At 52.8% G+C, this 20,746-nt stretch overlaps 1 protein-coding gene across 1 annotated transcript; it reads left to right on the top strand.

Annotated features, from left to right (window-relative positions):
• Nucleotides 1-19,450: 19,450 nt before the first annotated feature.
• Nucleotides 19,451-20,461, top strand: LOC123094401 (uncharacterized). The gene has a single exon (XM_044516413.1). The coding sequence runs from the start codon at nt 19,616-19,618 to the stop codon at nt 20,258-20,260; it is 645 nt and encodes a 214-aa protein (XP_044372348.1). The 5' UTR covers nt 19,451-19,615; the 3' UTR covers nt 20,261-20,461.
• Nucleotides 20,462-20,746: the final 285 nt, after the last annotated feature.

The following is a 20,746-nucleotide window of genomic DNA, read 5'->3' as shown; positions in this document are numbered from 1 at the left end:
GAATCCGATTGGGCGCCGATCAAGGAGTTCACCACAGCGGACATCTTGCAACACTCACCTTTCAGCGACATCTTGAGTTCGCTAAAGTATCTCTCGTTATCAGGAGAGCCCTGGCCGGACTGCGGTCAGGACGGTTGGGATGCGGACGACGAAGAAATTCAAAGCCCACCCACCACCCACTTGGTAGCCGCTGTCGACGATCTAACCGACATGCTAGACTACGACTCCGAAGACATCGACGGTATGAACGAAGATGCCGGAGACGACCAAGAACCAGCGCCTACTGGGGCACTGGAAAGCCACCTCATCATATGAAATATACATGGTGGATATCCCAAAGGATGGGAATGGCGAAGAAACAGCGGAGGATGACCCCTCCAAGAAGCAGCCCAAGCACCGGCTTTAGCGGCGCCGCTCTAAATCCCGCCACAGCAAGAATGAAGACTCTGGCATCGGAGATAATAATACACCGGACAGTGCCGAAGATAACCCACTCCAGCAAGATGCAGCGCAGGAGGACGGAGACGCCAGCCCTCATGAGAGAGCGGCAGAAGAAGAGGTAGAGGATTATATGCCTCCCTCCGGAGACGAGGCAAGCCTCGACGACGATGAATTCGTCGTGCCTGAGGATCCCGTCGAACAAGAGCGCTTTAAACGCAGGCTTATGGCCACGGCGAACAGCCTCAAGAAAAAGCAGCAACAGCTTAGAGCTAATCAAGATCTGCTAGCCGACAGATGGACTGAAGTCCTCGCGGTCGAAGAGCATGAGCTCGAACGCCCCTCCAAAAGCTACCCTAAACGCAAGTTGCTCCCCCGATTAGAGGAGGAAGCATATGAACCCGCATCACCAGGAGACAATACGGCTGACCGACCACCCCGCGGTCGCGACAGAGAGGCCTCTAGGCCCTTCACTAGACCCGTACCCCGGCATCGCTCGAAAAGCACAAGGCCACAGGGGAACGCTCCGGACTTCCGAGATATATTGGATGATAAGGCAAGACAATCAAGATCGATCTACGGATCACGTGGGCGCCCCACGGTACGTGACGACAACCGTCGCGCCGGACACCGTAAGTCCGGCCGGGCCGAACAAAACGGACAAAGCTCTTTTGAGCTCCATCGTGACATAGCCCAGTACAGAGGTGCCGCACACCCACTATGCTTCACAGATGAAGTAATTGATCATGAAATCCCCGAAGGGTTTAAACCCGTGAATATCAAATCTTACGATAGCACAACAGACCCCGTGGTTTGGATCAAAGACTATCTTCTTCACATCCACATGGCCCGCGGTGACAATCTTCATGCCATCAAATATCTCCCCCTCAAGCTTAAAGGACCAGCCCGGCATTGGCTTAACAGCTTGCCAGTAGAGTCAATTGGGAGTTGGGAAGATCTAGAAGCCGCATTCCTCGATAACTTCCAAGCCACGTATGTGCGACCACCAGACGCTGATGACCTAAGCCACATAATTCAGCAGCCAGACGAATCGGCCAGACAATTTTGGACACGGTTCTTAACCAAGAAAAACCAAATCATCGAATGTCCGGATGCGGAGGCCCTTGTGGCCTTCAAGCATAACATCCGCGACGAGTGGCTTGCCCGGCACCTGGGACAGGAAAAGCCGAAATCCATGGCAGCCCTCACATCACTGATGACCCGCTTCTGCGCGGGTGAGGATAGCTGGCTAGCACGCAGCAACAACCTCAGCAAACCTTCTGGCAGTCCGGATTTCAAGGACCGAAATGGCAGGTCGCGTCGTCACAAAAACAAGCGTCGCATCAATGGCGACGATAGCGAGGATACGGCAGTCAATGCCGGATTCAGAGGCTCTAAACCCGGTCAGCGGAAAAAGCCATTCAAAAGAACTGCTCCGGGTCCGTCCAATTTGGACCGAATACTCGACCGCTTGTGCCAGATACACGGCACCCCCGAAAAGCCAGCTAACCACACCAATAGGGACTGTTGGGTATTCAAGCAGGCGGGCAAGTTAATTGCCGAAAACAATGACAAGGAGTTGCATAGCGATGACGAGGAAGAGACCCGACCGCCGAACAATAGAGAACAGAAGGTTTTCCCCCCACAGGTGCGGACGGTGAACTGATATACGCAACGCACATACCCAAAAGGGAGCGGAAGCGTGCACTCAGGGATGTATACGCGATGGATCCAGTCGCCCCGAAGTTCAATCCATGGTCCTCCTGCCCAATCACTTTTGACCGAAGGGACCACCCCACCAGCATCCGCCACGGCGGATTCGCCGCATTGGTCTTAGACCCAACCGTCGATGGATTTCACCTCACCAGAGTCCTGATGGACGGCGGCAGCAACCTGAACCTGCTCTATCAGGATACAGTGCGCAAAATGGGCATAGACCCCTCAAGGATTAAACCTACCAAGACGACCTTTAAAGGCGTCATACCAGGTGTAGAAGCCAATTGTACAGGCTCAGTTACACTAGAAGTGGTCTTCGGATCCCCGGATAACTTCCGAAGCAAGGATTAATCTTCGACATAGTCCCGTTCCGCAGCGGCTATCATGCCTTGCTCGGACGTACCGCGTTTGCAAAGTTCAACGCGGTGCCGCACTACGCATACCTCAAGCTCAAGATGCCAGGCCCTCGAGGAGTCATCACGGTCAATAGAAACACTGAACGTTCTCTCCGAACGGAGGAACATACAGCGGCTCTCGCGGCAGAAGTACAAAGCAGCCTCTTAAGGCAATTCTTGAGTCCGGCAATTAAACGGCTGGACACAGCTAAGCGCGCCCGGAGTAACCTACAACAAGACCACCTGGCACGTTCCGAGCACGTGTAGCAGTTCGGCCCCAACCCCAGCCCCTGCAAAACGTCAAAGCAGGTCCTTCGCGTACACCATTACGCTCTGAAGATACCATGGGCATGGGGAGAGGGGCACGACCACGATAAGCCCAGACTGCGGCTCAACCACACCAGGGGCTCTCAAGTGTGTCGTTCTTTTTTCTTTTTACCTTTTATTTTTACCCACAGGACTCCATTCGTCAGAGGCCTTGTCCGGCAGCAGACCTGCCGAACTCACGATGCAACAGCTAGGCTGGATAAAGGCTACAACGAATATACAGGTGGTCTCCATTACGAGCATTTTTATACACCAATCCGCAGCCTACCCCTGGAGGGGGACATGTTTAACAGTCCCATCCCTTGCTTATCACACTATTTGTATCGTTCTGCATTCATAGCAGCACTTATTGAATAAAACAATGCAGCACCTTTTTGCTTATCATTGCATTTCGTTTTCATACATATGTTCATTTACGACATGTTGCATCCATACACTTTGGTACGGTTAAAACACACCAGGGGCTTATGTTTCCCACATCATGGTGTGATAAGTCCGAACACTTTCACAAGTGTGGCACCCCGAACTTATAGCATTATATGCATCGGCTCCTAATCATGTCTTGGGTCAATAGTTGGGTTTCCCCGGCTCCCATGTTTTGGTACTTTACGTTCCGTTATATCGGCTAAGGTAGCACTGGGAGAACCACTGCGGTTGCGCCCCAGTTGAGCTGGGTTAACGCCTCAGTGGAGAAAGCTAAAACTGACCATCATGATAAGGCAAGAGCCGGTCGCTGTTCGAGAGGTTTTTGCGAGTCCTTAAAGACTTATGCCACTTAGAGCGAGGAGCCGGATCTTGTCCGGCCCAGGCGTGGATAGCGCCCCAAATTCGGCCTTCCGAAGACTAGGGGCTTCGCTGAAATTTAAAATTATAGAATTCTATGGCTAAGTGAGAGTGTTCAAGCATTATAAGTCCGGTTGCCTTGTTCGCTGTGTTGAGCGCCTCCCTAGATGGACCCAAAAATGGGAACAAGAGTGCTCAAGTTTATCCCGAACACCCCAGCACTCGTGGCATGGGGGCTGAAGCCGACGACTTGCCATCTCTCAGATTTGATAAACAGCCGCACAGAAGGTAATATTCTAAATTAACAAGCGTTGCTTAGCACATATGAACTAAGTTTTCAGCGCACAGGATAACAAAATGCGAGTCTACTCAAAAATTACATCTTTGGAGCACTCCCCCGCAATAGTGCGGGCGCCCTTCAGCACACTTTTATAATACATCTCGGGCGTGCAATGCTCCTTGCCCTCTGGTGGTGGGTCCGTCACAAGCTTCTGGGCATCCATCTTGCCCCAGTGCACCTTTGCGCGGGCAAGGGCCCGACGGGCACCCTCAATATAGGCGGAGTGCTTGATGACATCAACCCACGAGCACGCATCCACCAGCCGCCGCACCAGGCCGAAGTAGCTCCCAGGCATGGCCTCCTTAGGCCACAGCCGAACGATGAGGCCCTTCATGGCCTGTTCGGCCGCCTTGTGGAGCTCGACCAGCTGCTTCAGCTGGTCGCTAAGGGGCACCGGATGTTCGGCATCAGCATACTGAGACCAGAAGACCTTCTCCGTCGAGCTCCCCTCCTCGGCCCGGTAGAATGCGGCAGCATCGGACATGCTGCAAGGAAGATCTGCGAACGCTCCTGGAGAGCTCCGAATTCGGGTAAGCAACAGGTAATTAACACTCACATGCTTACTTTGCATGAAAAACGCCTTACCCGCTGCTATTTTCTTCACCGCTTCAATCTCCTGGAGGGCCTTGTAGGCTTCGGCCTTAGCGGCTTTGGCACTCTCAAGAGCCGTTGCAAGCTCAGACTCTCAAGTCTTTGAGTCACGCTCCAGGCTCTCATGTTTTTTCATGAGATCCTGGAGCTCTTGCTGTACCTCCGCCACCCGCGCCTCCTGCTTCTCTCGCTCGGTGCGCTCCGCGGCTGCATTGCATTCGGCCGCGGCCATCACCTCTTTCAGGGTTACCACCTCGTTAGTGGCCCCTGCAATACCCATGTTATCCTTGTCATTCTTTTGCAACCAAAATCCTTTTCTGTAAGGTACAATTTTTATAAGGTATTACTCACCTTCCTTGTCCTCGAGCTGCTTCTTGGCACGGCCCAGCTCGTTCTCGGACCGCTTGAGGTTCTCCTTCAAAGTATTGACCTCCGCAGTCAGTGCGGCAGAGGTCAGCAGTGCAGCCTGCAATCCCATATTGACATATTTATTATGACTCCTGCGTATATCTTTTTAGATCCTCAGTCTGTCTTTTCTTTCCGAACACCGAACCGAGCATCAGGGGCTACTGTCTATGCGGTACCATTTTATACATATTGAAATTCTTACCTCAAAGCCTGTTAGAAGGCTGCTGCAGGCTTCGGTCAGCCCGCTCTTGGCGAGCTGCACCTTCTGAATCACCGCACTCATAACGGTGCGGTGTTCCTCTTTGATGGAGGCGCCATTGAGCGCCTCCAGCAAGCTATTCGGCGCCTCCCGTTGGACGGAGGCTGCCGGCGTCACGGTCCTACCCTTCTTGCGAAGGGGTCGCCCGCCGGACTCCGGAGCCACTGTGGGTTCCGGGGCCGAGTCCGGTGCAAAGTCCGGGAGGTTGTCCCACGACACCTCTGGGGCCCTCTCCTCCTGGTGGGTCCCTTCCTGGGATCCCACCTCGGCATCGTCCGCGTCACGGGGGGTGGAGGCAGTCGGAAGAGAATCCATGTCCGACGCACCTAAGGACCCGCTCGATGAAGCGGGAAGATCATCCTTAGGCGGACTGCAGGGTTGTATGCGGCATTAGAAAGACATTGTGTGGAGAAAAATATAAACCTTGAAGTTATTCGGGAGTCCGGATACTTACGATCTTGCCAGGGGCTTGGCCCTTGGAGGCCAGTCCTCGTCGTCATCACTGGCGTTGGCGGAGCAGTCCGGGGGAAGAGTTTTTCCCTTCTTGGACCCTTCGGCCTCCCTTGTTGGAGAGGCCTTCCTTTTCTTTCCTTCCCCCGCTGGGGGAGAGGCTTTCTTCTCCTCCTCACCTTGGTGGGAGGAGTCGGCCTCGGATTCATCATCCGATAGCACCTGAAAACGGGAACTCTTCCGAGTCCCCGTGGCATTCTTCTTAGCCTTCTTCTCCGGCACCATGTGGGGTGCCGGAGCCAGCAGCCCCATTAGGCGGGCGTCCGCTGGGTCCTCTGGCAATGGGGCCGGACAGATAGTCCGTTCGGCCTTCGCCAGCCAGTCCTGTCAAAGGTAAAGGGAGTTTAGATCCCGCATAGAGTCAAACTATGGAAAACAAGTGGCAAAATCACTTACCTCGTCAGCTGGACGCTGCGAGCGGAATCCACGATCTTCGGTAGCGGATGCGGGAGCCTCGGCGCCCTTGAACATCACCTTCCAGACATCTTCATACGTAGTGTAGAAGAGCCCGCTCAGAGTCTGGTGCTGCGCCGGAGCGAACTCCCACATGTTGAAGCCCTGTCGTTGGCACGGGAGAATCCGGCGGATGAGCATGACCTGGACTATGTTGACAAGCTTGAGCTTCTTGTTCACCAGCTTCTGGATATAGGCTTGGAGTCCGGTCAGCTCCTTCGAATCCCCCCAGATCCGGCCACTCTATTTCTAGGAGGTGAGCCGTGTAGGGATGCCGGATCTAAATTCGGGGGCCGCTGCCCAATCAGGGTCACGCGGCTCGGTGATGTAGAACCATCCCGATTGCCACCCCTTAATGGTTTCCACAAAAGTACCCTCCAGCCACGTAACGTGGGACAACCTGCCCACCATGGCGCCTCCGCACTCCGCTTGGCTGCCCTTCACAACCTTCGGCTTGACACTGAAGGTCTTGAGCCACAAGCCGAAGTGGGGCTGGATGCAGAGGAAGGCCTCGCACACGACGATAAACGCCGAGATGTTGAGGATAAAATCCGGGGCCAGATCATGGAAATCTAGGCCGTAGTAGAACATGAGCCCCTGGACAAAGGGATGAAGTGGGAAGCCCAGTCCGCGGAGGAAATGGGGAAGGAATACTACCCTCTCATGGGGCCTGGGGGTGGGGATGAGCTCTCCCTCGTCGGGGAGCCGGTGCGCGATGTCGCTGGACAAGTATCTGGCGCTGCGCAGCTTCTAGATATGCCCCTCCGTGACAGAGGAGGCCATCCACTTGCCTCCTGCTCCGGACATATTTGGAGAAGGTTGAGGTGAGATGTGCGGACTTGGGCGCTGGAGCGCGAGTTCGCGGAGATGGATAAGCCAAGGAGGAAGAAGGCGCAGGTAAAAGGGTTGGATCTTTATCCCCTTATATGGGCGGACGAAAACATGCGTCCCCAACGGCCTGATAAAACTCGCTTATCTCCCAAGCGCCACAATCAATGGCGCGGTTGGGTTACCCATGTCCGTATTGATGGGAATCCCGGAATAAGGGGGCACGATCTCTGCTTCGACAGGACGTGCCAAGGAAACCGCTTCGCTAAACGCGCTGAGGCGGTATAGTAAAAACAATTCGAGTAAAGGCTTGGTAGTGGTGTGATGTCACGCCACAAAATACGTCAGCAGATTGAACTTGTGTAATATTATTCTCTCTACGGTGGTACGTGGAATTTATTTTTGCAGAGCCGGACACTATCCTGGTGTTCACAATCTTCTATAAATTATTCGGAGGAAGAACCCACCTTGCAATGCCAAAGACAACATGAGCCCCAGACTCGTCATCATTCAAGCCTGGTTCAGGGGCTACTGAGGGAGTTCCGGACTAGGGGGCGTCCGGATAGCCAAACTATCATCATCGGCCGGACTCCCAGACTATGAAGATACAAGATTGAAGACTTCGTCCCGTGTCCGGATGGGACTTTCCTTGGCGTGGAAGGCAAGCTTGGCGATACGGATATGTAGATTTCCTACCATTGTAACCGACTCTGTGTAACCCTAGCCCTCTCCGGTGTCTATATAAACCGGATGGCTTTAGTCCATAGGACGAACAACAATCATACCATAGGCTAGCTTCTAGGGTTTAGCCTCCTTGATCTCGTGGTAGATCCACTCTTGTAACACACATCATCAATATTAATCAAGCAGGACGTAGGGTTTTACCTCCATCAAGAGGGCCCGAACCTGGGTAAAACATCGTGTCCCTTGTCTCCTGTTACCATCCGCCTAGACGCACAGTTCGGGACCCCCTACCCGAGATCCGCCGGTTTTGACACCGACAATGGGATTGCAGGCTGTGCTGCTGACCTCTGCCTCACTGACTGCGGAGGTCAATACTTTGAAGCAAAGTCTCGAGCGGTCCGAGAACGAGCTCGGCCGTGCCAAGAAGTAGCTTGAGGACAAGGAAGGTGAGTAACACCTTATGAAAATTGTACCTTACAGAAAAGGATTTGGTTGGAAGAAGAATGATAAGGATAACGTGGGTATTGCAGGGGCCACGAACGAGGTGGCGACCCTGAAGGAGGCGGTGTCCACGGCCGAACGTAATGCGGCCATGGAGCGCACCGAGCGAGAGAAGCAGGAGGCGCGGGTGGCGGAGGTACAGCAAGAGCTCCAGGCTCTCGTGGAAAAACATGAGAGTTTGGAGCGTGACTCGAAGACTCGAGAGTCCGAGCTTGCATCGGCTCTTGAGAGTGCCAAAGCCGCTAAGGCCGAAGCCTACAAGGCCCTCCAGGAAATTGAGGCGTTGAAGAAAATAGCGGCGGGTAAGGCATTTTTCATGCAAAGTACGCATGTGAGTGTGAATTACCTATCACTTACCCGGATTTGGAGCTCTCCAGGAGCGTTCGCAGATCTGCCCCGCAGCGTGTCCGATGCTGCCGCTTTCTATAGGGCCGAGGAGGGGAGCTCGACGGAGAAGGTCTTCTGGTCTCAGTATGCTGAGACCGGACATTTGGTGCCCCTTAGCGACCAGCTGAAGCAGCTGGTCGAGCTCCACAAGGTGGCCGAACAGGCCATGAAGGGCCTCATAGTTCGGCTGTGGCCTAAGGAGGCCATGCCTGGGAGCTACTTCGGCCTGGTGCAGTGGCTGGTGGATGCGTGTCCATGGGTTGAAGTCATCAAGCACTCCGCCTGTATTGAAGGTGCCCGTTGGGCCCTTGCCCGCGCGAAGGTGCAATGGGGCAAGATGGATGCTGAGAAGCTTGTGACGGACGCGCCACCGCCGGGCAAGCAGTATCGCACGCCCGAGATGTATTATAAGAGTGTCCTGAAGGGTGCCCACATTATTGCGGGTGAGTGCTCCAAAGATGTAATATTTGAGTAGACTCGCATTTTTTTATCTTGTGCGCTGAAAACATTGTTCATATGCGCTAAGCAATGCTTGTTAATTTGAAATATTACCTTCTGTGTGGCCGTTTATCAAATCTGAGAGATGGCAAGTCGTCGGCTTCAGCCCCCATGCCACGAGTGCTGGGGTGTTCGGGATAAATTTGAGCACTCTTGTTCCCATTTTTGGGTCCATCTAGGGAGGCGCTCAACACAACGAACAAGGCACCGGACTTATAATGCTTGAACACTCTCACTTAGCCATAGAATTCTATAATTTTAAATTTCGGCGAAGCCCCTAGTGTTCGGAAGGCCAAATTTGGGGCGCTATCCACGCCTGGGCCGGACAAAGCCGGTTCCTCGCTCTAAGCGGCATAAGTCTTTAGGGAATCGAAAAAACCTCTCGAACAGCAACTGGCTCTCGCCTCATCATGACGGTCAGTTTTAGCTTTCTCCACTGAGGCGCTCGCCCAGCTCAACTGGGGCGCAATCGCAGTGGTTCTCCCAGTGCTACCTTAGCCGATACAACGAAACATAAGGTACCAAAACATGGGAGCCGGGCAAACCCAACTATTGACCCAAGACATGATTCGGAGCCGATGCATATAATGCTATAAGTTCGGGGTGCCGCACTTGTGAAAGTGTTCGGACTTATCACACCATGATGCGGTAAGCATAAGCCCCTGGTGTATTTAGCCGTACCAAAGTGTACGGATGCAACATGTCATATATGTATAAGAAAGAAATGCAATTATGAGCAAAAAGGTGATGCATTGTTTATTCAAGAAATACTGCTGTGAATGCAGAACGATACAAATGTTGTGATAAGCAAGGGATGGGACTATTAAACATGTCCCCCTCCAGGGGTAGGCTGCGGAATGGTGTATAAAACAGATTTAATGCTCGTAATGGAGACCACCTGGATATTCGTCGTAGCCTTTCTCCTTCCCTGGCTATTGCATCGTGAGTTTGGCAGGTCTGCTGCTGGAGAGGGCCTTTGATGAACGGAGTCCTGTGGGTAAAAAAAAGAAAAAGAAAGAAAGAAAAAAAGAATGACACACTTGAGAGCCCCCGGTGTGGTTAAGCCGCATTCTGGGCCTATCGTGGTCGTGCCCCTCCCCCTATGCCCATGGTATCTCCAGAGCGTAATGATGTACGCGAAGGACCTGTCTTGAAATTTTGCAGGGGCTGGGGTTGGGGCCGCACTGCTACACGTGCTCGGAACGTGCCAGGTGGTCTTGTTGTAGGTTACTCCGGGCGCGTTTAGCCGTGTCCGGGCGCTTAACGGCCGGACTCGAGAATTGCCTTAGGAGGCTGCATTGTACTTCTGCCGCGAGAGCCGCTGTATGTTCCTCCGTTTGGAGAGAGTGTTCAGTGTTTCCATTGACCGTGATGACTCCTCGAGGGCCTGGCATCTTGAGCTTGAGGTATGCGTAGTGCGGCACCGCGTTGAACTTTGCAAACGCGGTACGTCCGAGCAGAGCATGATAGCTGCTGTGGAATGAAACTATGTCGAAGATTAACTCCTCGCTTCGGAAGTTATCCGGGGATCTGAAGACCACTTCCAGTGTAACTGAGCCTGTACAATTGGCCTCTACACCTGGTATGACGCCTTTAAAGGTCGTCTTGGTAGGTTTAATCCTTGAGGGGTCTACGCCCATTTTGCGCACTGTATCCTGATAAAGCAGGTTCAGGCTGCTGCCGCCGTCCATCAGGACTCTGCTGAGGTGAAAGCCATTGATGATTGGGTCTAAAACCAATGCGGTGAATCCGCCGTGGCGGATGCTGGTGGGGTGGTCCCTTCGATCAAAAGTGATCGGGCAGGAGGACCATGGATTGAACTTCGGGGCAACTGGCTCCATCGCGTATACATCCCTGAGTGCACGCTTCTGCTCCCTTTTGGGTATGTGGGTTGCGTATATCATGTTCACCATCCGCACTTGTGGGGGGAAACCCTTCTGTCCCCTATTGTTCGGCGGTCGGGTCTCTTCCTCGTCATCGCTATGCAGCCCCTTGTCGTTGTTTTCGGTGATTAACTTGCCTGCCTGCTTGAATACCCAACAGTCCCTGTTGGTGTGGTTAGCAGGTTTTTCGGGGGTGTCGTGTATCTGGCACAAGCGGTCGAGTATTCGGTCCAAATTGGACGGACTCGGAGTAGTTCTTTTGAATGGCTTTTTCCGCTGACCGGGTTTAGAGCCTCTGAATCCGGCATTGACTGCCGTATCCTCACTATTGTCGCCATTAATATGGCGTTTGTTTTTGTTGCGACGCGACCTGCCATTGCGGTCCTTGATATCCGGACTGCCAGAATTTTTGCTAAGGTTGTTGCTGCGGGCTAGCCAGCTGTCCTCACCCGCGCAGAAGCAGGTCATGAGTGATGTGAGGGCTGCCATGGATTTCGGCTTTTCTTGTCCTAAGTGCCGGGCTAGCCACTCGTCGCGCATGTTATGTTTGAAGGCCGCGAGGGCCTCCGCATCCGGACAGTCGATGTTTCGATTTTTCTTAGTTCGGAACCGTGTCCAGAATTGTCTGGCCGATTCGTCTGGCTGCTGAATTATATGGCTTAGGTCGTCAGCGTCTGGTGGTCGCACATACGTGCCTTGGAAGTTATCGAGGAATGCGGCTTCCAGGTCTTCCCAACTCCCAATTGATTCTGCTGGCAGGCTGTTAAGCCAATGCCGGGATGGTCCTTTAAGCTTGAGTGGGAGGTATTTGATGGCGTCAAGATCATCACCGCGGGCCATGTGGATATGAAGGAGATAGTCTTCGATCTAAACCGTGTGGTCTGTTGTGCCATCATAAGATTCAATGTTCACGGGTTTAAACCCTTCGGGGATTTGATGATCCATTACTTCATCTGTGAAGCATAGTGGGTGTGCGGCGCCTCTGTATTGGGCGATATCACGACGAAGTTCAAGAGAGCTTTGTCTACTGTGTTCGGCCCGGCCGGACTTACTGTGTCCGGCGCGACGGTTGTCTTCACGTATCATGGGGCGCCCATGCGATCCATAGATCGATCTTGATTGTCTTGCCTTATCCTCCAATATATCTCGCAAGTCCAGAGCGTTCCCCTGTGGCCTTGTGCTTCTCGAGCGCTGCCGGGGTACGGTTCTAGTGGAGGGCCTAGAGGCCTCTCTATCGCGGCCACGGGGTGGTCGGTCAGCCGTATTGTCTTCTGGTGATGCAGGTTCATATGCCTCCTCCTCTAATCGGGGGAGTAACTTGCGTTTAGGGTAGCTTTTGGAGGGGCGTTCGAGCTCATGCTCTTCGGCCGGAAGGACTTCAGTCCATCTGTCGGCTAGCAGATCTTGATCAGCTCTAAGCTGCTGCTGCTTTTTCTTGAGGCTGTTTGCCGTGGCCATAAGCCTGCGTTTAAAACGCTCTTGTTCGACGGGATCCTCAGGCACGACAAATTCGTCGTCGTCGAGGCTTCCCTCGTCTCCGGGGGGAGGCATGTAATCCTCTACCTCTTCGTCTGTCGTTCTCTCATGAGGGATGGCGTCTCCGTCCTCCTGTGCTGAATCTTGCTGGAGGGGGTTGTCTTCGGCACTGTCTGGGGTGTTATTATCTCCGGTGCCGAAATCTCCATTCTTGCTGTGGCGGGATTTAGAGCGGCGCCGCTGACGCCGGCGCTTGGGCTGTTTCTTCGAGGGGTCATCCTCCGTTGTTCCTTCGCCATTCCCATCCTTTGGGATATCCACCATGTATATGTCATATGATGAGGTGGCTTTCCAGTGCCCAGTAGGCGCTAGTTCTTGGTCGTCTCCGGCATCGTCATCCATACCGTCGATGTCTTCGGAGTCGAAGTCTAGCATGTCGGTTAGATCGTCGACAGTGGCTACTAAGTGGGTGGTGGGTGGGTTTTGAATTTCTTCGTCGTCCGCATCCCAACCGTCCTGACCGCAGTCCGGCCAGGGCTCTCCTGATAACGAGAGATACTTTAGCGAACTCAAGATGTCGCGGAAAGGTCAGTGTTGAAAGATGTCCGCAGCGGTGAACTCCATGATCGGCGCCCAATCGGATTCGATTGGAGGGGGCGCGGGAGGTTCGGAGTCCGGCGAGGAGTCCGGCACCTCGGAGTCACGAGCTTCATGAGGGACAAGGTCAGTGTTCGGCTCCATCGCCGTAGAGGTTGCAGCCCCCGAGGCGGTGTCTAGGCACCCGTCCTCGATCTGCGCAGCCGGCTCCGAATTGAGGATCGGAGCGGACTCGTGTGCGGCCTCCAGGGCACTGTCCGGCTGTAGAGCTAAATTATGCCCATCGTGACAGCGCGGCGCGCTCGGCTGTGGCTCGAATCCATCGAAGATCAAGTCCCTGCGGATGTCAGCCGTGAAGTTCAAACTTCCAAATCTGACCTGACGGCCAGGGACGTAGCTTTCGATCTGCTCCAGATGGCCAAGCGAATTGGCCCGCAGTGCAAAGCCGCCGAATACGAAGATCTGTCCGGGGAGAAAAGTCTCACCCTGGACTGCGTCGTTGTTGATGATCGAAGAAGCCATCGAGCCTATCAGTGACGACACAGAGGAACTCTCAATGAAAGCACCAATGTCGGTGTCAAAACCGGCAGATTTCGGGTAGGGGATCGCGAACTGTGCATCTAGGCGGATGGTAACAGGAGACAAGGGACATGATGTTTTACCCAGGTTCGGGCCCTCTTGATGGAGGTAAAACCCTACGTCCTGCTTGATTGATATTGATGATGTGGGTATTACAAGAGTAGATCTACCACGAGATCAAGGAGGGTAAACCCTAGAAGCTAGCCTATGGTATGATTGTTGTTCGTCCTATGGACTAAAGCCATCCGGTTTATATAGACACCGGAGAGGGCTAGGGTTACACAGAGTCGGTTAGAATGGTAGGAGATCTACATATCCATATTGCCAAGCTTGCCTTCCACGCCAAGGAAAGTCCCATCCGGACACGAGATGAAGTCTTCAATCTTGTATCTTCATAGTCTTGGAGTCCGGCCGATGATGATAGTTCGGCTATCCGGACACCCCCTAGTCCAGGACTCCCTCAGTAGGCCTCATTGTGGGCATGATCGTCCTGGCGCCAGCACAAGGAGAGGATCTACGGGCATGGAGCACTCGGACGACACGACTTGGGAGATACACAAAGGCTGCTCACGCCATTCAGGTACTGGTCCTCTGGGAGCTATGGAAGCATTGGAACTCGATTGTGATTGATGGTAAGAGCCCGGATGCTATGGAGAATACAATCTGAGGGTGTAATATGGAAGCAGGCAGACATCCTGCATGCGGATATTACTATTCTCCCAATAAATGTAGAGGTGGATGGGTGGGAGTACGGTGAGTAATTCATCTATAGCTGACACCGTGGATCGTGTGGACGGGGCTCTTTCCCCTTTCCTTCTATCAATATATGATACACACATTCGTGCGTATTCGAGAAAAAGTACATGAGTCTGAAGGACCAGCCAGTAAGTAATCCAACCTAGGATAGGATAGCTTTCTGCCAGCCTGCAAAAGAGAGCGACCAACTACCCGATGTCTACTGCATGCATCCAACATCCACCACCGGTGCACCTTTGCTACTACCACGAGCACTGCATCTGCATGCATGACCTGTGAGCGTGTGAGTGTGTGTTTTCTCCCTCGCGATCATTTGCTGCTGCTGCTCTCCACAGGATCCTACACAGTGGAGGGCGATGGCATGATATGATGCGCCGCAGCCTGCTCGCCCTCGATCGTCCTGCGCCGGGCCGCTTTACAGGTAGGCGCCCGAAAGCGCACGCACTACGCAGACAAACCTCACAGGGAGGAGTTTGCAGGTGCTGGAGTGGAGACCGGTGCTTGCTTGCCAGCCCTGAGAACTGAGATCTTTTGAACGAGCGCTTGGTTTTTCTCTATGTTTTTTCGTCGTCTCCTGATGATGTGGAGACGCGTGTGCTCGTTGCTGCAAGTTTAGAGGAGCCCGTGCCTTTTGCCGTCTGTCTTTCTGAGATGCTTAATTGCTGATGATTTTGTTTGGAGCACGGAGAAGGTACATGTGCAAATGCGCAATCACGTGTGTCGTATTATACAGTGGAAGCAAAAAAAAGTTATGTGCACGTACACGCGTATGCATGCTTGTACGTGCTGAAAAGGTAGTACAGGCACTCCTTGTACCGTCTCTGGTATAAAGGTTTCCTGCACCCTTGGCAATCCGGCCGGGCGTGCAATGATGCCGGAGTCTGCTTCGTACGTGTAGGTCCTCCTGAGACGGAGTACCTGAAGTTTTGGAGCATCTTGTACAAGCTTGTACTAATATTTTGGTATTGCTTTATTTGTATTCAAAGATAGACATCATCCAACAGCCGGACCTCTCAAACCCGCCCCATACGCCCAGGTGGGCCGCCTAATCACCGCCCGGTCGCAGTTTTTTTACCCAGACGGACCCTTCAAACGGACCTCAAACGTCCGGGCTGACCGGCACCCCCAATATCCATCCCAAATATGGGACGGATATGGGGCGTCCGGGCACACCCGCCACGTCGTACAGAGCTCACGCTGGCCCACCCGACCCCATATAAATTCCTCCCCATCCGCTTGCCGGACCAAACCCTAACCACTTCACTCCCCTCCTCTTCAATCCCCTCCACCGCTCAAGCTCATCTCCGGCTCCTTCCAGCCGTATGCGGCATGGCAGGCAGCGGATCTGAGTCCTTCAACTCCAGATCCGTCGTCCTCGAGCTCATCCCGCGGAGCCCGAGGAGGAGATGGCCGTCCGGCTTGCGCTCCGCCGTGCCCGGGAGGAGGCCCGTGCACGGTTGCGCTCGGACTCCATCTGTCGGAAATTCATTGTGTCCGTCCAAATGGCGCATGGATGCGACGCTAGGCCAGCCGTAGCTGCCTCGCCAGAGGCCGTGCGGCCCGTCCGGCGTCCGAACGCACTGGCGGACGCGCAACCCCTTCGTTGGTGCACCGACATTCGGGACGCACCATCGTCCCACGAGGCCATGACACGGTGTGCCCGCCGTGCAAGGCACCGGGCGCGGGAGACGGCGGAAGCCCTCGCGGGGGCGGACGTCGGCGAGGCGGAGTCGCATTCTCCAGCGCCCCGTATGGGGCATCAATCCGAGCGATGCAACCGCGTCATGGTGGACGTCAGCGGCTTGTCCCCGGACGGATGCGTCATCGATCTGATCTCCATCAGATTTCGGGCTCCGACGAGGAAGAGTAGGACATGGGAGACGGCGACGCCTCGAGTCCCGTGAGTCGGCTCGTGTCCCATGCCCTACTCTATTTTGCCTACGACCGGACCAACACTCCGAGGAGCGCAGCTGGCCGCCGGACATGGCCAGGGCGGAGCCGGGCGAGCGAAGAGCACAACCGGACAAGCTCTGCTTAGATTAGGTTTCATGTTGCATGTAATAATATGGATTTGAGGTTTCTAATTTGAGGTATCCGGATGTAAATGCATTTTTTGAGGCATGACCAGTCACTGCTCGCGCCCGCCGGGCGCGTCCGCGGGCATTTGAGGGGTCGGATTTTGCCAAGTTCAGTTGTAGATGCTCTAATCGAATCCCCATACTCTGGTCATATGCCTGGGTTATCCGACACTTCTCAAACCCAACTTATAGATGGATTTGGATCCGTCTGGTCGCATCCATCATGTCGTACCCATGCCAAATCCCCCAAGATCGACCTCCACCCTTGCTAGACCTGTCCTTTTCCTCTTTGTTCTGTCCTCGCTCACTTCACCATTTGTTTGTCCTGCTCTCCCACCCTAGCTCTGTCGTCGCTCCCATCTAGGCCCAACCCGTAGTGTCGCCACCGCCGTCCTTTGTCGACCTCAAGAACGATCGACGCCCCGAACGCTGCCCCGATACATCCTACTCCACCCGCTATTGAGTTTGCTGAAATGTCAAAGCTTTTTAAGGTTCTTTTGCACATTTGTAGGCAATGGATGGATCCGTCAGACGATGAGTCTGCTTCCCCGAAGCTTGATGAATTCATCGATTCGCAGAATGCGGACATGGATGACGACATAGATAAGGACTTGATAGTGATGATGAGCATCCTTGAAGAAATGGAGAAAAGTAAGAGGAGCATGTTCTCAACTTGAAGGGTTCGATGCCATGTAGATTAGTTGTTGCTGTGATAGGATAAAGGGCCAACGTGGTCTCTATGCTGACTACTTCAAACCCAACACGATATTCCGTGAGGGTTTTCTTGGCGTCACTTCCGGATGAGCAGCCATTTGTTCTTGTGCATAGTGGAGGATGTGAAGACATATGCTTCTTACTTCAGGTCAAGGAGAAGGATTGTTGAGGACAACTATGTTCTCTCCTATGCAGAAATGCATGGATCTCGATGCTGGGATATGGTACAATCGGAGATGTTTGTCCGGATGAGAAAGAGCACATACATTGAGGCAATGATGAATTTTTCTTATACGTGGTGAAGATGCTTGGACCAGAGTACTTGAGAGAACAAAATGCCGAGGACATGGAGAAATTACATGTAATTGGATAGAGAAACTATGCCTTTTCTTCTAATTATAGTTGTATTGTTGTGTGTCATATCCATTGTTCTATGTATTTGTATCGTTCAATGGTCCACATTCATGCAGGGCCGACCTAAGATTTCAAGGGCTCGGGGCAAGGTAATACATAGGGGGCCTAAAGCCACATAAACTTATGAGTATTCATATTGCTATTTCTTGAAAAAAAAACTCAGTACACTATAATCTGTATTGCCTTGTGATCTAGACTATCAAAAATACAGGATCATAAAAATTTATGATAAAAGTTGTTCACTATTGTCCATCCACACTTGTATTTCTATATTAGGTACACTTTAGCACCCACTCAAATTATTGTCATCCTACATTTCACTAAGTTGTTCTTTAACAATAACTTAAGATAATTCCTCGAAATTCAAAGCAGTTGTATTTGTTCTAAAACGCGATAGCTCATTTATGGGTCTCCATGAACTCATATGCATATTTTCTACTTTTCTTTTCTCAATAACAGTTGGATACTTTCTAGATGAGATCTTGCTAAGTCAAGAGCAGTCTTGCTAATTACTGGAACAAGTCATGGAAATAACAGACAAACAGATGATAGAAGAAATTAAAAACATTGTTGATTCAATAAAAATGCAAAGCAAAGGCATGCAACATGGCGCGTGATCACCTGGATGGCTAGAAAAAACAGAAATTGCAAGATTTGTTACTAATTACAAGTCATGAACAAAAATCCGAGTTCCTCTTACCTAATTCCAATCAACACGAGCAATCGGAGCGCGAGACAGATAGGTGTAAGGATGACCTTCACGAACAAATGAACATGTAAAAAGAGGGACATGATTTGCATTGCAGAGGAAGTGGATGAGAATCAAGAAAATCCGATTGTGTTCTTTCATTAATCACACCAACAACCAAAAAATCACAGTTAGATGAAGTGGGCGGGGCGCCGTCGACCTGGCTGATTTGTTTCCAATCGGGAAAGAGATGGGTAGAAGCCGGAGAAATTGTGTGTGCAACATGCTGCAAGCTGAGAAGTAACCAATCCATCGGTTGGTTATACTTTTTCCCAAATGATAAATGCTACACGTCAGGTGTGTGGCACTTTGGCCCTGACGTTTTACGATGGCAATTTTATCCACACAAGGATGAAAAATTCTAGCGACACACGACAAGTTATTGTTAAAAATAAACTGAATCACGAAAATTGCCATTCTCGTGTCACTAAATTTGCTATAAAAAACGTTCGAAGTGCCATGTGTTCTTACCTGACGTGTGGCACTTTTTTGTGATAATCCATCCATTATATGAGCTAAATATCATCCAAGGATGGCAAATTGCATGGAAATAATATTTTGAAAAGGGGGATGTGGTTGCCCGGACGAACAAACGAGGGTTCACCGTCTCTATCCGGCGACACATCGACGGACATATGGGGTTCAAATTAGACAAGTTCGGTTGAAGATGTTCTCATACGCTATCCTTTTATGACAAGACATATATGTTCTTCTTCTTTTTGCAATAACACGAAAGTTTTTCTGTGAGAAATAAAACCTAGGCTTCATCTCGTTTCGTTCCGGTCGAGGGCGACGTGATGCACAACGTTGACAACTGATCGCACAAGACGCAACCAAGTTAAGATGGCGATGCGTGTACAACGGTCCGTGACACGACGCGACGGTCGATGTCTTGTGAGCACGTACGTACGGAGTCGATCGCTTGGGTGCCCATGCAACCGAACAGAATTCCCGTGGATCCTCTCCGTATCCACAATGATTTGCACTTACGCCTCGTGTGCTCGTGGCATACGTGACACCCAAATCCACACGAGGAAGGCTTAATTTGGACGGGCACGCACACGAGTCCACAGCCCGAACAGTAAATAGTTACAGTAGTACGCACTACGAGGCCACGAGCGATGCCTGAGACCCCGAAGGAACACCAACCAAAGCCTCCACGCCTCCTTGTTCACGTGCCACGGCAAAGGGTGAAATCGTTCACGGGCTCGCGCCGAGCTCCTAGATAAATGCCCCGACGACGGCCGTCAGGATGAAAACACCGCCTTGTGCCTCCATCGTCCCGAGGATCGATCGAAGAGCCAGACGTGAAGCGATGAGCCGCCGCACCAGGCGCGGCGACCGGCAGCAGCCGCCGCCGGCTCGTCCCACGACCGTGTCCAACAACCCCATCTTCTTCGTGCATGACGGCCTCGACGACGTGCCGGGCGCCGCCGTCGCCAAGCCGCTGCCGCTGCCTCCGAGCAGGGCGCACCTGCAGCCTGCAGGCTCGGGGCGGGCAGACAGTTCCACTTCCACGTTAATGGCGAGCCGGCACGGGAGCGGCTGGGTCCTGAGGAGGATGCACCACCACGACCCGTTCCTCGCCGCCTACGTGGCCTGCACCAAGAGCGGCGGCGGCGGCAAGGTCGACGCTGCTCCGGCGAAGCGGCAGCAGAAGAAGAACAGGGGCAGAGGCGATGCCGCTGTCCAGGGGTGCGGCATTTGGAGCGGTTGGACGGCGGCGGGAGCGAAGTACGCCGGAGCGATCTCGTGTAAGTACGGCTGCGACGTTGCCACCGCGCAGGGCGACGATCCTGCCGCGTCCCCGGCGCCCAGGCTGCACCTGTCGCGGCAGCTGGTGGTGATTCCGGCCAGCAAGAGGGCCCTGCAGCCACGGGGGCGGGCGCAGGGCTGAGGGAGGGTGCTGTACTTGTGTTTGTTTCTGCTGCTGTGGTGCACCCCATGTACATAGCCCATGTACCGATACTACTCTACTGCCGTGTGTAAAAACATTCTTATATTATGGGACGAAGAAAGAATATGTAAACTTGTACGTGTACATTGTGCTGTGATCCACAGTACAGATGAAACGTGAAATCAACCGAGAGCTTTGCTACATCCACGGAGGATTCACGGGGAATTTATGGGTTTTTTGAATTCCGCCCACATTACACGAAGTGTTTTTCTCCTCCCTCTCCCTCCATTCTGCCTCCTCCCACGCGAGATCATGGGTCCCCTCTCCTTCCGTTTATCGCATCAGCAATACAAGGGACTAGGACAGTTTCGGACAGGTAATGGTACGATCATGTTTTTAACTTAGGTTCTGGTATTCAGTCGTCAGTGGTGAGGCAATGGCGCCATCATCGTCATGGAGTAAGAGCATCTCAGTCGTTCGGCCCCC

The sequence above is a fragment of the Triticum aestivum genome, chromosome 4B, assembly GCF_018294505.1.
Source record: "Triticum aestivum cultivar Chinese Spring chromosome 4B, IWGSC CS RefSeq v2.1, whole genome shotgun sequence".
Classification (NCBI taxonomy): domain Eukaryota; kingdom Viridiplantae; phylum Streptophyta; class Magnoliopsida; order Poales; family Poaceae; genus Triticum; species Triticum aestivum.
The sequence above is the reverse complement of the archived record's forward strand: the minus strand, read 5'-3'. Positions and strand labels throughout refer to the sequence as shown.

What these genes read in the sequence shown, in the direction of transcription:
- LOC123094401 (XM_044516413.1), top strand. Translation starts at nt 19,616, where the DNA reads ATGAAAACACCGCCTTGTGCCTCCATCGTCCCGAGGATCGATCGAAGA.